Source organism: Chionomys nivalis, chromosome 12 (genome assembly GCF_950005125.1).
Source record: "Chionomys nivalis chromosome 12, mChiNiv1.1, whole genome shotgun sequence".
Classification (NCBI taxonomy): Eukaryota; Metazoa; Chordata; class Mammalia; order Rodentia; family Cricetidae; genus Chionomys; species Chionomys nivalis.
This window is the reverse complement of record NC_080097.1, coordinates 54,962,804-54,977,211: the sequence shown is the minus strand read 5'-3', so window position 1 is coordinate 54,977,211 and position 14,408 is coordinate 54,962,804. Positions and strand designations below refer to the sequence as shown.

Below are 14,408 nucleotides of genomic sequence, written 5' to 3'. Positions count from 1 at the left end.
AAAATTTTACTAAGTATAATTTATGTAGAACAAAATACCCCTTACATAGCCACGTAACCACCAGTGATCAAGACTTGAAGTATTCAGCATTTCAGCACCTCTTCTCTCTCCCTTTACTCCTTCCTGGCTGCAGACAACCAAGGGTCTGCTTTCCTTGGGTATGGACATGAAGAACTGTATATACACAGAATCCTACACTTCATACTTTTTCCTTCATTTCCACTCATCCCTCCTGCTGCTTACTTAACACGTTGTTCCTTTTTGTTGTGCAGTAGAAGTCTATTGCATAAATAACATTTATTCATCTAGTCACTTTTGACAAACATTTTGGTTGCTCCCAGACTGGGGTTGAGTAAAGCTGCTATGCATATTTATATTCAGGTCCTGGGTGAACATGTGTTTTCTATCTTTATTTATTTATTGAGTGAGGGTCTCACTATGTAGCCTCAGTGGCCTGGAACTTCGTACATACACAAGACTGGTCTTCAACTTATAGAGATTCACTTGCCAGCTATTCTGTGTTTTTGAGACAGGGTCTCTCTCTGTAGCCCAGGCTGGCTTAGAATTCACTCTATAGTCTTGGTTGGCCTAGAACTCATGGCAAGCCTTCTAAATTTCACAAATATTGGGATTACATGGTTGAGCCACCTCACCCATTTATATACTCTCTTCTCTTTGGCTGTAAATCTAGGAATAAAATTCTCAGGTCATACACTAAGCATGTATTTAACTTTGAAAGCAGATGGCAGTTTTGCTTTTCGACCCAAGCATCATCTTATTTCTATGAGCAATACACATATATAATAAAGAGGCGGCTATTTGTTTCACTCCTCCATATCTGGGCATAGTGGCCCACACCTGTAATACTAGTAGTACTCAGGACAGCTAGAGCCACATAGAGATACCCTGTTTTAGGAAAACAAAAACACCCGACCAAAACCCAAACCCCCAAAACCCAACCAACCAACTAACCAACCAAAATGCCACAAATCAGTTATTTATGTACACACATAATTTGTCATTCGCATACCCTCACTGGTTGACAATGATGCTCACAATCTGCTAAGTTTGTATGCATCTCCCCCTCTGCATAAACTACAGAGTACAACCAACGGTTTGCTCTGAGATGTTTCTTTCATATCAGCACCAGCTTTTAGAGAACAGAGTGGAATTCACGGTTTTGAGGTTTAGAACTATGTCCTCAGAAAAAAATATTATTAAATACTCAGCTGTATTTGCAGTTTTCAAATATTAGCTGTACCTAGTTCCTAAAACATTTGCACTAATTTATATTTTTTTGGCTTACCTTTCTATTACTTGTTTTTGATACAAGAGTGATTTAAAACACATCTTTAACATGTATTCTTTAAAGCTGTATGATGCAGCTGCCAGAAGCGCATCTCTCTTAGGATCTTATGCTCTAGGCGCTTGTCATTTCCCCAAAACTGTATTTCAGAAGTTTTTAAATTTATTTTTATTTTATTATATGAGTGCTTTGCCCGCATGTAAATTTGTGCTCTATGTGTGTGTCTGGTGCCTGCAGAGGCCAGAAGAGGGAATGGAACCCGGGTTCTCTGCCATTAGGAACTAGGTCTGAACGTGCAAATGGTGTGACCCCTCAAATGCAAACAGTGAGCACTGCTTTGATGTTTAAGGAAATGTCAATCACCGCACAAGCACCAGGTTGTGCTAACGATAACCCCAATACTCACCTTAACAAACTCCTTTCTTTCAATCATCTCATTGCCATCTGCATCTAGCATTTTAAAAGCGACATGGAATCCAGTGTGAGGTTCTGCAAGGAGGTGAACAATGAACAATTATTTAGTTGCTGGCAAAATGCTAAGTATTTGTAGCTACAAAAACCTTCCAATTTGAAATAAATGACCAAAAAGTATATAAGCAAAAGCCAGAGGAAAGAAGGATCTTGTTCATATTTTCTTTCTTTCTTATTACTTTTTCTTTCTTTTTTATTCCTTTCTTTCTTTTTTGAGACAGGGTTTGTCTGTGTAGCCTTGGCTGTGCTGGAACTTACTCTGTAGACCAGGCTTGTCTTGAACTCAGAGATCCACCTGCCTCTGCTTTCAAGTGCTGGGATTAAAGTGTGCTCTACCACTACCCAGCTAGGAAAGTTCTCTTTCAAACAGTACTTGATGTTGAAGCTCTGGCCTCTCAACATCGCCCATGGAGCTGTGGCTGGGCTCCACACCCTGCACAGCAAGTTACTGTGAGAACTTGACCTTACCTTCGGCTTTCTGGTATTCTCATGGCACTCCTGCTATTTTCATATTATTGCTATTCTTTTTTACTTTTCTGTTTTAGTTTTTAAAAACCTTTTATCTTGCCATTCTTGACAACTATAAAATGTATGCCCGCATACCCTTCAGCCAGTTTCCTCTAGCATTAACATTTTACAATTCCAAAACACACTTATCAAGATGAAGATATTAACATTGCTACAGCATATGAACCATGAGCAGCAGAGTTTGTAATTTTCATTTATGCTGTGTTTGCTTTAGAATCAATATAAGGTATTTTGCATTTAGTTGTCATGTCTGCTTAGTCTCATCCACGTATGAGAATTCCTTAATCTTTTCTGTTTCCACTACTGGAATACTTTAAAGGGCAAGAATCTTGTTCAGTTTTTTTTTTTTTTTTTTAAATATTCCTAAGAGGCCAAACATGGTGTCTCATGCCTTTAATCCTTGAGGCAGAGGCAGAAGGGCCTCTGTGAGTTTAAGAGTTTCAGGCCAGTGTGGGTCACATTGTGAGAACTCCCCCTCCCTCCCCCTCCCTCCCCCTCCCGGAAGGCTAACCATGATTTCTCTCTTTTTTCCTTCTCTTGGATAACACTATGATTTTTCTTCTCCCTCAGAAAACACTAACGACGATTTTCCTGTTTTTCTGTTCAGCAAATACTCTGTCTCAGAAGCAAAGTCACAGGGTGCCATAGTGTGTGGGCAGAAGAGCACACTCTAAGTTGACATTATTTTGCAGATGGAGAGATTAAGATGTGTGTGCGCTGTGTGCGTGTGAGACCACTTGTGCACGTAGCCGTGGAAGCCAGAGGCTGAGGTGGGAGCTTGGGTTATCGCTCTCCACCTTATGGCTCTCACTGAATCTGGAGCTTTTTCCGCTATTCTAGACTGGGTAGCCAGTGAGCCCCTCCCCAGTACTGGAACTACAGGTGCAGACTCTCATGTTTTCTCTGAATGCTGGGGTCTGAACTCAGGTTGTCATGTTTGTACAGTAAACACTCTAACTCATGGAGACATCTCACCAGCTCTATTTCCAATGCTTTTAGTGATAAACACAGAAACATCAAATTTCAAGTCCTGCTTGTTAAGAATGAGAACTCCAAATAACTGTTGTAAAGAGAAGCAGTATACTTACTCGTGAGGATTGTAAGTAAGAAAAGATACTCGGTATATGAAATTAGCCCTGAAAGAGAAAACATAAAAATAAATCAGGAGATAAATTTTAGATGAGAACCATGGAAATAACTAATATTGAAACTTCACCTCTGTACAATTTGACATTTTATTCTACATCTTTGGTATAGTGGAAACCACTGAATAATAAGAGTTGAAATACAGCCATATTTTAAAAAAGAAAGACATCATTCTTCATCGAGTTTTACCTCCAGCAAGGAGGTCATGATAGCGAATCTTATGTGTCAGTTAGATTGGGCAAGGATTGCCCATTTTCCTGGGTGTATCTATGAGGGTTCTCCAGCTGAAATCAGTCTATGGACTGGTAGACTCAGTAGAGGAGACTGACCTCTCAACATGTGAGCATCATCTAGTCTGTCAGCAAGATGCCGAGGAAAGAATTCAGGCCTGCCCTCCCCTTACCTGCTAGCAATCTCGCTGCATCCTCTACCCCTGTACTTCTACTCCTGGCTCTCCTGGTTTTCAAGACTTTGGGCTGAGACTGAATCCCACTCCTGGCTCTTGGGTCTCTGGCTTACTGAGGTCACACAAACCTGCAAGTCTCCTTATGAGTTTGGCTTCACTGAACAATACTGACAGCTGCTGTTTAGCAAGTAACAGGAGTTCACTAGCATCTCACCTGTAGGTTATGTAACTTAGACTTAGTTTTTCCTATTTGTAATACCTTACTTGATTGATGGAAATTTACAACTATAGTAGCTCAACTTTGGTTATAGAGAAAGTCAAACTGTATAACTTAAAATGTTAACAATCCAATCTTTGTTGTAGTAACTTCATTTCCCTTTGAGAAACCATTCTTTTTCATTCTTAAATATGCAGGCTGGGTGGGACGCCTTGCTTTTCCTTCCATTTCCATGATACTGAAGGAGGCATTGTATCTGAGTTAGGTTTCTGTTGCTGTGATAAAACACCATGACCAAAAGCAACCTGGGGAGGAAAGGGCTTACTTCTGTTTATAGTTCTATAAAACAGTCCACATACAAGAAAGTCAGGGTAGGAAGTAGAGACCGGAACCTGGAGGCAGGAACCGAAGTAGAAGCCATGAACAAGTGCTGCTTGCTGGTTTGCTCCCAATGGTTTGCTCAGCCTGTTTTCTTACACCACTTACAGTGATGTGGGTCTTCCCATATCAACCACCAATAAAGAAAGCACCCTACAGACTTGTCTAGAGAGGCATTTTCTCAATAAAGATCACCTCTTCCTGAATGACACTACCTTGTGTCAAGCTGACAAAACAGTGGCCAGCCAAGATGGCAAGTGGCTTGGGGCCCAAGCTGGTGAACAGGCTGCTCTAGGGACTGGTTCAGGGCAATTCATGACTGAAGCTAGGCCACTATGAGCGGTTCTGCATGATTTCTACCGAGAATTCCGGATCACTGACTTCTTTTGTGTGCACTCGATGATGTGAGAGTTATAATTAGGACTATGAGGACGTGGGCAAAGACAAGACAGCGTCCAGAGCCTGAGAGCCCATAGTTAACTGGAAGGCTTGAAAAATGGGTACTGGTCTGAGCTCCAAATCCAGGCAGCTTTAGGGCTAGCTCCGTATCTGGTCACTAAATAAACTTTCGTGTTAGAGTAGCGATGGGTTTTAGGCTGATGCAATGAGGAGCATCAGTAAACGCAGAAGTCTGACTTTAAGAAGAATGGCTGTTGGAGGAGTTAACAATTTGTCTCTTGGCCAGAAGCTTGGTATACTAGCAAAATGCACAACTTACAACGGAACACACTTTATCATGAAGAACTCAACAACAGATAAAATCACACAGACTCTTAGTTATATATTATCATATATTATACCTAAAATCACTGATACTTAGTTATAGATTATTATATTAGATAATAATATAACAAAACTCAGGCCTAATAATTATCAACTTGTGAGTCTTATTTTGTCTTTGAATCTCTACCTCTCAGTAGATTATTTTGAAACAAATCTTATGTATCATATCACTTCAAAGCCTCCCAGGTAAAAATATTCAAAGGCTGGGTGCTGATTTCCTGTCCTCACCAGCTCTCCTCACTCAGCTATTTCCTTGATTTTGAAGTAGTTGTGTTTTCTCAGAGTGAGGACATGTAGTCCGTCTATGGGTACCTCGTTCTGAAGACTATTCACCGTTACATGAAGGGAGAACAAATTCTATGTGTTTGTCATGTCTTGCTCCTGTTTACATGAAGGAGAACAAATTCTATGTGTTTGTCATGTCTTGCTCCTGTTTACATGAAGGAGAACAAATTCTATGTGTTTGTCACATCTTGCTCCTGGAAGAAGTGCTCTAATGTTAGTCTGAGGATCAAAGCATTCCATCCCTTGGTGGCCTTAAAAAAAGGGGAAAATAGTGTTTTTCTATATTTCAAAGGAATAGAGAGGGGGTGGGGGGGAGCAACCTCTAGACTGTCCTGGGCTTGGTGCCAAAGGAGACTTTTCTTGTCTTTAAACACAGGTAAATGTCCTTTAAGCATAGACAATTTTTGAAAAAGAAAATTCCATCATCTTTCTCTGAAACACTGACTTAAGTAAACACAGACAAGAAGTGTAAGAACAGTGGCTTGTGTTCCAGACGCAGTACAGACAACAGAGAGCCCTGCAGCGCCTCCTAGCGGCCTCAGAAAGCGCTTCTAGGGAGACCCACATCTAAGGGCACCCTCTGGAAAGCAGATGAGCGCCTGTTACTTTGATGGGAAACTGAATGCTGCTAAGTGGCAGTTTCAAAGCTGCACGATACACAGAGACAATTATGTATGTATGTATGTATGTATGTATGTATGTATGTATGTATCTATCTATCTATCTATCTATCTATCTATCTATCTATTCTTATGTGTATTGGTGTTCTGCCTGCATATGTCTGCGCACCATAAGGATGAGTTCAGACAGTTGTGAGCCGCCATATGGTGCTGACAATCGGACTTGAGTCCTCTGGAAGAGTAGTCAGTGTTCTCAATCACTAAGCTATGCCCAGCACAAACAGGGAAATGTTTTTAAAAATTTACCTAAAGGCTGGGTAGTGGTGGCAATTACCTTTAATCCCAGCACCCGGGAAGTAGAAGCAAGAGGATCTCAGTGAATTCGAGGCCAGCCTGGTCTACAAGGTGAGTTACAAGACTTACACAGAGAAACTCTGTCTCAAAAAACAAAACAAAACAAAAAAACAGACAGAAACAGAGGAATATATAGAGAGAGCAATTCATAAACACTTACCTTTAAAGTTTGATAAAGGATCTTTAGGGGCCACTAGGAGTAATGAGTGAACAGTCCCTACACTTCCAGAAATATTTTCAAGCTGGAACCACACGCAAACACAGTATGTTCAGTAACGGCATTCTGAGAACTGTATTTCCCAGAGCCTGGGCTATCACTCTTCCATGGGGATATATTTATATCTTACAACAATGTGTCTTGTAATTTATAGTCAGAACATCCTTGAGGCAAGTGTGATATTGACAATCTAGCTCAGTTTAAAAATTCAGAATGAGCATAACTTATACTTTACTTTTCTTTCCAAAGCATAGTAAATTTTATCTCAAGAACATTCTACCTTTTGTTGGCTATGTTATAAATTCTGATAGATCCTATATGGTGTGAAATGGAATATCTTAAATTGTTCTTTACACAGTTTTATTAACATTGTCAGTGAAGTACAGGTGAATCTTTCCTTCTTTCTCAGAAATACAGATTTCAACAGAAAATAAAAACAAGCAAAGAAAATCCCTACTAAATTCTTCCTCAATTGTTTTCTGTCTGTAATGACTAGACTTTGTTATTAGTTGAGGCACCTGACTCTGGAATCCCTGCGGAGATAAAGAAAATGAAGATAGCGTGAGTGCCAGAATTGATCTTTCCCTGCATCCTTCTGGTCACAAGTACAAGAAAGCCGAGTCTGCTGACTCAGAGCGCACACATTCCTACAAACTCCCAATATGAAAATCGTAGGAGACTGTTACCTCTAAAGCACATCGGTTTATTCTGGTGCTATGATTGGGAGGGATCCAATAGGGAAGAGGTTCTCAACCTTCCTAATGCTGTGCCTTTACTACAGTTCCTCATGCTGTGGTGACCCCAACCATAAAGTTGTTTTGTTTCTACTTCCTAACTGTAATTTTTCTATTTATGAATCATAATGTAAATATCTGATATGCGACCTTTGCACAACCCGCAGGTTGAGAACTGCTGCAATAGGGATACTAGAGTGGAAAGATCACTGGGTAATTCAATATTAGCACCGTAATGGAATTCTGTGCTGCCCACTATACACTGACATACTGAGGGATGAACAGAACTTGACACAAGCAGCTACTGATTAATATTTACCAGAGTATAGTAATGTGTATACATGTATTTGTTTTGTGGACCTGGGGATCAAACACAGTGCCTCACACATCAGCCAGGAGCTCTACCACTGAACCATACCCCTAGAGCTATTTTGAAGATTCCTAAATGTTTATTTTTCAAACCACCCACTCTTTCCCCATCATGTATGCTTTCTAACATCATTGGCAGCTTTCTCTTGACTTTTAAACTTTCTTCTCTTCCTCTCCCTTCCTACTTGACTTCCTTTATTACTATCCTGTTTAGGGTCCATGTACAATTTGTCAAACTTCTTTAGTAGTCAGTATTCTTTATGGCTTCCTCCAGGACTATCCTCTATTTGCCCAGCATAACCCTAACTTAACTGCAGCACTCTGCTGCTCCACGTGAATGCAGGGTGAGCACACAGCTGGTCAGCAGCTCCATTCTTCACGAACCACATCTCTGCTTGAAGCTCCTCACAGTTATTTTGCTTCTCGATCAGTTCAATCCATTTTCTTATCATGGAAGCCCCTCCCTACTCCTTTCTCCACTATTCTGCTTTGTCCGGGCTGCTCCTCAGGCCCTGCTGCCTACACAGTATATAGATGGATACCATCTATCTCTTCCCTCCTGGCACAACAGAAAAGCCAGCAGCCAGTGGCAAGATGGCCTTTCCCTCTGGCTTTTAAACAATCCCTCTTCTCCTACTTTTTAGGATTTGCTGTGTTTAAACTCTGCCCCTTTTCTCTCACCAGTAAGAAATATGCTCACATCTCTTCATCATAACTAACATGCTCTCAACTATTTGTCTCCCCCCCTACCAGCTTCCTCCTCCTAACTCTTCTGCTCATGCCCAGGCCTCTCAACTAGGTTTCATTTAATTTTCTCACAATGACAACCATTTCTCAAAAATGGCTTCATATCACACCCCTCACTGACCTATATCACTCTAAGCATCAAGTACTCAGGACAAAAATGGTGGGCTAGCAGCTGGTTTATGTGAACGGTAGAGAAGAGCCAGGACCAAATAGAGCAGACTGGATTCCAGAGGGAGAGGAGACCAGCACTAGAAACCACAAGGGAGTAAGAGGACAGCTTGGAGAAACCACAGGGACACAGCCACAAGCTCCAGCAGTCTAGCCCCAGGGCACGGGGTGGGGAGCAGGAGCCCTTCCAGAAGGAAATGCTGGTGCTCAAGGTGAAGGGACTGGCAATACTGCTCACAGGACAAGCCCACAGTTCTCAGAAACCTCAATCCAGTTCAGGTTCCGGTGAGAAAGCGTGTTCCACAGTGGCGAGCAGTTCCATGGTGTCACTCCTCACCACAGTCTTGACCAGGAACCTTGGGGTCTGAGCACAAGGATAATTACAAATCAAGGACTCTGTGGCTGTAGGCTGGGGCTGGCCAGTGAAGAATAAAGGAGGAAGTCCTGCTCCTGGTGGTTAGGGGCAGATCTCATTAACTGAGAATAACCCTGGAGTCTGACAGCCCTAAGCTTGAGGTCAGTGGGTAGGTCAACCTCAAGGATTCTGTTGTAAAGACTACCAATTCTGAAGCTCTACCTGTCCACAGCTGTAGCCCTCCAGCAGGGTGTTCAATATGTAGTGGGTTTGAACGTGAAGGAGACAAGTTTGTCTGTAAAGATCTCAGGCCATGTTTTCTTCCCTTATGCTCAACACACTTGGGAGGTGCCCTCTAGTATGAGGCTCTTCAGGATAACAACTAAGTTTCAGGATGGGAAAACCTCTGCAAAGCTAACTGTGGCCAGCAGAGGGCCCCTATACCCAAAGGAAGCTACCCATGTGAAGACTGCCCTGGCTGACTTCTAACCCTTGTCTAGATCAGGCTCATACCAGTAAGAATCATAGCAAGACACAAGTCTACAAGAAGACATGACAGTGCCCTGGCACACCCACTGCAGACTCCAGTCCTACAGTACCCAGAAAGAGCCTCTCTGACACTTTATCTTTTGTTATTGCCATTTCCTTCCCTTTATGTTATTCTTTTTATTACTATTTTGTCTTTTCCCAGTATTTAAAAAAATTTTATATGCATGAGTGTTTTGTCTATGTGTATTTATGTGTATGAATGTATGTGTACAACTTGCATTCCTGAGGCCCTCAGAAGTCAGCAAAGGGCACTGGATCCCCGGGAACTGGAGCTATGGATGGGTGCTGGGAACTGAACCCTGGTTATCTACAAGAACAAATTAACTACAAAGATTCTTTATTGAATTCCAAGCATTATAGGTCAAATAAGACAGTTACACAGTACTCAAGCCAACATTCTTCTAAGTACTTCTCTAAAGTAGGTCACATCAGAGGCCATAAAGCAAGTCTGAACAAATATGAAAGAAGTGAAAGAATTCATTGTATCTCTTCAGATCAAAGTTCAATAAGAGTAGAAATCAACAGCAGAAGAACCTATTGAAATTATACAAGTATTTCTACACCGTACAATGTACTCTTAGGTAACAAATCACTGGGTTGTAGAGAGCTGCGTGAAGCCACACCTGATGGCAATGTAGAGAGCTGCGTGGAGTCGCACCTGATGGTGCTGGCTCCCGCCCTCCGCGATCCCGAAAGCGAGTGCTCTCTGTGATAACTAATATCAACTAGGCCTGACTTATGCTATTATCATGCAATGATTGTCAGCTGCTTGCATATGCGTGGACCTATGAGCAGTGTCCACCTGGCAATCCAGGATTGGTAGCCCAGGCCTATTTAAGGGCTGGGAGAGGAGAGAGGAAAAGAGAGAGAGAGGGAGGGAGGGAGGGAGAGAGAGAGAGAGAGAGAGAGAGAGAGAGAGAGAGAGATTTTACAATTGTCAAAAGGTCCTGAATAAAACTGCAGTGAGAAGAGCTCCGGTGTTGCGCGTCTTCCTTGCTGGACGAGGGGGGCCGCGACACTGGGTCACTGAAGAAACCAGGGAAGAAAATGACGACTTCCTTAAAAGTGGAAGCACATCCTATCAGAACCTTTGGGGTACAGGTAAGACATCTGTAGAGTTTCTAACTATGACTGCTATGTTAGGAAACCACAGTGGGGCTGGGAATGGCTCAAGTCAATAACGCCTCTCCTTTGCAAGTATGAGGACCTGGGTTCGATCACCAGCAACCACATAAAAACCCAAGATTTGTCACTTGTATTGGTTTAATAAAACACTGATTGGTCAGTAGCCAGGCAGGAAGTATAGGTGGAGTGAACAGAATAGAAGAATTCTAAGAGGAAAGGCTCAGTCTGCAGTTGTTGCCCAGATGCAGGGGAAGCAAGATGAAAATGCCTCAATAATAAAAGGTACCAAGCCACGTGGCTACCAAATACAAGAATTATAGGTTAATTTAAGATGTAAGAGTTAGTTAATAAGAAGCCTGAGCTAATTGGCCAAGCAGTTTCTGTGTGACTGTTCCAGGTCTGGGCATCCAGGAACGAACAAATGCCACCCTCCCTCTCCACCCCCAACAATGCTGTAAACACAGCTGAGGAGGTGGTAACAAGAGGCCTCCTGGGTTGGCTGTCTGTCTAGACTAATTGGTGAGCTTCAGGCCAATGAGAAATCCTGTCTCACAGCGGTAGACAGTATTCTTGAGGGCACTAGAGGTTACCTTCAGATCTCCATGTGCAACTTCACTGAAAAACAGTGATCTTATATTTGAGCAACTTAAAGGTGTATCTAAAAGTGTTAGAAAGGGGCTGGAGAGATGGCTCAGTGGTTAAGAGCATTGCCTGCTCTTCCAAAGGTCCTGAGTTCAATTCCCAGCAACCACATGGTGGCTCACAACCATCTGTAAAGAGGTCTGGCGCCCTCTTCAGGCATAAAGACAGAATATTGTATACATAATAAATAAATATTTTTTTAAAAATAAAAGTGTTAGAAGAACAAGACAAACCCCAAAGCAGTAGATAATAAGAAATAGGATAGAAATGAGTTGGACACTAAAAGAACAATACAAAGACTTAATGAAACAAAGTAGGTTTTTAGAAAATAAACAAGATAGAAAAACTATTGCTCAAAAAAATTAAAAGAGAGGGAGGATATGGTCAATCAAATTAAGCATGAAACCAGCACATTACAACAGATACCAAAAAATCCAAAGGATCATTTGAAGGACTACCTTGAAAAAAAATCTACATTCCAAAAACACTAGAAGATACGAATTCATAGACACAGGTACGCTCCCAAAGTTAAATCAAGAGGATATAATTAATTTAGACAGATATATAACAAGCAATGAGATAGAGGCAGTAAGTGTCTCACAATAGCACACCAAGACCAGATTCTTTCCGTCATTCTACCAGTCACACCCAGGAATAGGTAACACTAACACTCTTCAAACTACTCCATGAAGCAGAAAGATAGGAAAACTGCAACACTAATTGTGAGAAGCTGGTATTAACCCTGATATCAAAACCATAGAAGTGCACAGCAGCAACAGAAGACTGAAGGCTGATTTTCCTGGTAAACAGACACAAAAAGCCACAATAATTTGCAAATTAAATTTAAGAATGCAATAAGGAGAATAAACATCATGGCCATGTTGGTGTTATCCAGGATGTTCAATGTATGTAAATCAAGAGATGTGATGCAGACTCAAGGACTGAAGTTACATCATTTCAGTCAGTGCAGGAAAACCTTTCGACAAACTCTGGCATCAGGATATAGCCTTCCAAAGGCTAGGACTTCAGTGTGCATCTGCATGCCTGGCCTACCTCTTCTCTTTACCATGTTCTCTCAGCCCCTGGAAGCATTCTCGTGGTTTTCCTGTTCATTTTGCCTGGCTTTTTTATTTCTCTGTACAAGACTCCTTAATTTCCACACAGGCCTCATCTCCTTTCTCTCCACTTTCCCTCAATCCTCTAGGGCTTAATCACTGATGTTAAAAAATTTATCTTTTATTGCTTAAAAAAACTTGAGAAAGTTATTTCTCAACCATTTATTATACCATGAAACACCAGTTAAATCACATGGCACTTTCTGCTCCTGCCGTCCCCGCTGCAGTGGCTGGCAGAGCTACATGGATAACCTGATGGGCAATGGCTGCTTTCACGAGGCCGCCATTGTCGGCTACTGCGACGCCAAATACGTCTGGGCAGCCATGGCAGTAGAAATAGATATGATTGTAGGGAAAGGCCGGGAAGGTTTCTTTTTATCAACGGTTTGACTCTTGGTGCAAAGAAGTGTTCAATGATCACAGATGGCCTATACATTGATGGTGACTGCACAATGGATATCCAGACAAAGAGTCAAGGTGAGGATCCAACATACAATGTTGCTGTTGGCAGAGCTGGTAGAGCACTGGTTATAGTCATGGGAAAGGAAGGTGTCCATGGAGGCACACTTAACAAGAAAGAGTATGAACTCGCTTTATACCTGAGGAGGTCTGATGTGTAAGCAGCCTCTTCTATCTACCTAATGTCTTCATAACCACCCCAATTACGATCACAGTGCTACCAGACTGTAGATGGTAGCTAGCTTTTCTTTCTCTATTTCCTAATGTCATGATTCCCAAATGGTCATTTGTATGTTAACCACTGTGTGTAACCAACCTTTATATGGTCATTTATATGTTAACCACTGTGTGTAACCAACCTTTATCTGGCATTATAACTGCAGCACAATAATGATTTGCATGAAATCTTGAAATTGGGGGAAGGGGCATGCTGAATTGGGCATCACTTTGTCTTAGGAACTAATTAATGGGATACTGATTACTAAAATAAGTTAATATTAAGCAAGGTGCTGGTTGTACAATCTCTAATTTGATCAATGTCTTTTCAGCACTTTGAGCATTTACTTGGCTCATTTAGTTTTCCTTTTGTAGCACACGGTTGGGAGGAAAAAGTGCATGCATCTTTATTTCACTCTTTCCTCATCCTTCCCTTCAAACATGAGGTATTTGGTTTTTCCATTCTCTTGTGTAGTGCCTGGTTTATTTAACTTAATTAATACCTCCTTTGTTGACGAGCTATCAAGAACTGCGGTGATTTGCTTTTAATACTATGATTGCACTTGAGATAGACTCTTTGTAGTGTCTATCGGATATGAAGAGTGCAACTGTCGAGAGCAGGCACTTCCTCCCATGACCTTGCTACAATAACCACACCAATCAAATTCCCAGGGACATTCTGTCATTGCAGTAGCTCTGACTTCTTGTCTTTGCACGCCAGCTCTCTTCTTGAGTAAAATTGTAAAAGGCTGCCATTATGGATATTAGGTTCCCAACATAACCATCTGGAGTGTGTCCAGTTTATTTTTCATAGGACCAATTTTTATTTGCAGCTTAGGTTTTTATACGAAGTTACATTATTGTGGACTTGGCTGTCTTGTGATTTTTTTTTTTTTTTGAATTTTTTCGAGACAGGGTTTCTCCGTCACTTTTGGTTCCTGTCCTGGAACTAGCTCTTGTAGACCAGGCTGGCCTCGAACTCACAGAGATCCACCTGCCTCTGCCTCCCGAGTGCTGGGATTAAAGGCGTGCGCCACCACCGCCCGGCTTGTGATGTATTTTTTTCATATGTATTCTGTGCCATACTATTGTTAAAATGAACTGTTGCTATTGTGAGATGGGTTATCTTTCTAATGGCACTACTTTAGGGACATTCTAGTATTTGCTTCTATTGTTTGGGCATTGTGGATAATGTACCGATTTAAAAACAAATTTTGC

General features: G+C 41.6%; 1 protein-coding gene and 1 pseudogene across 1 annotated transcript in view; one reads left to right on the top strand and one right to left on the bottom strand.

Moving 5' to 3' along the window:
• Positions 1-14,408, bottom strand: part of Micu2 (mitochondrial calcium uptake 2) — a 92,030-nt gene that overhangs the window by 31,343 nt on the left and 46,279 nt on the right. The window contains exons 5-6 of the mRNA XM_057786190.1: positions 3,394-3,441; positions 1,713-1,795 (exon numbers count right to left, since the gene is read on the bottom strand). Coding sequence (XP_057642173.1) covers positions 1,713-1,795; positions 3,394-3,441 — 131 coding nt within the window. The remainder of the gene's footprint in view (positions 1-1,712; positions 1,796-3,393; positions 3,442-14,408) is intronic.
• Positions 12,087-13,135, top strand: LOC130885194 (profilin-2-like; annotated as a pseudogene).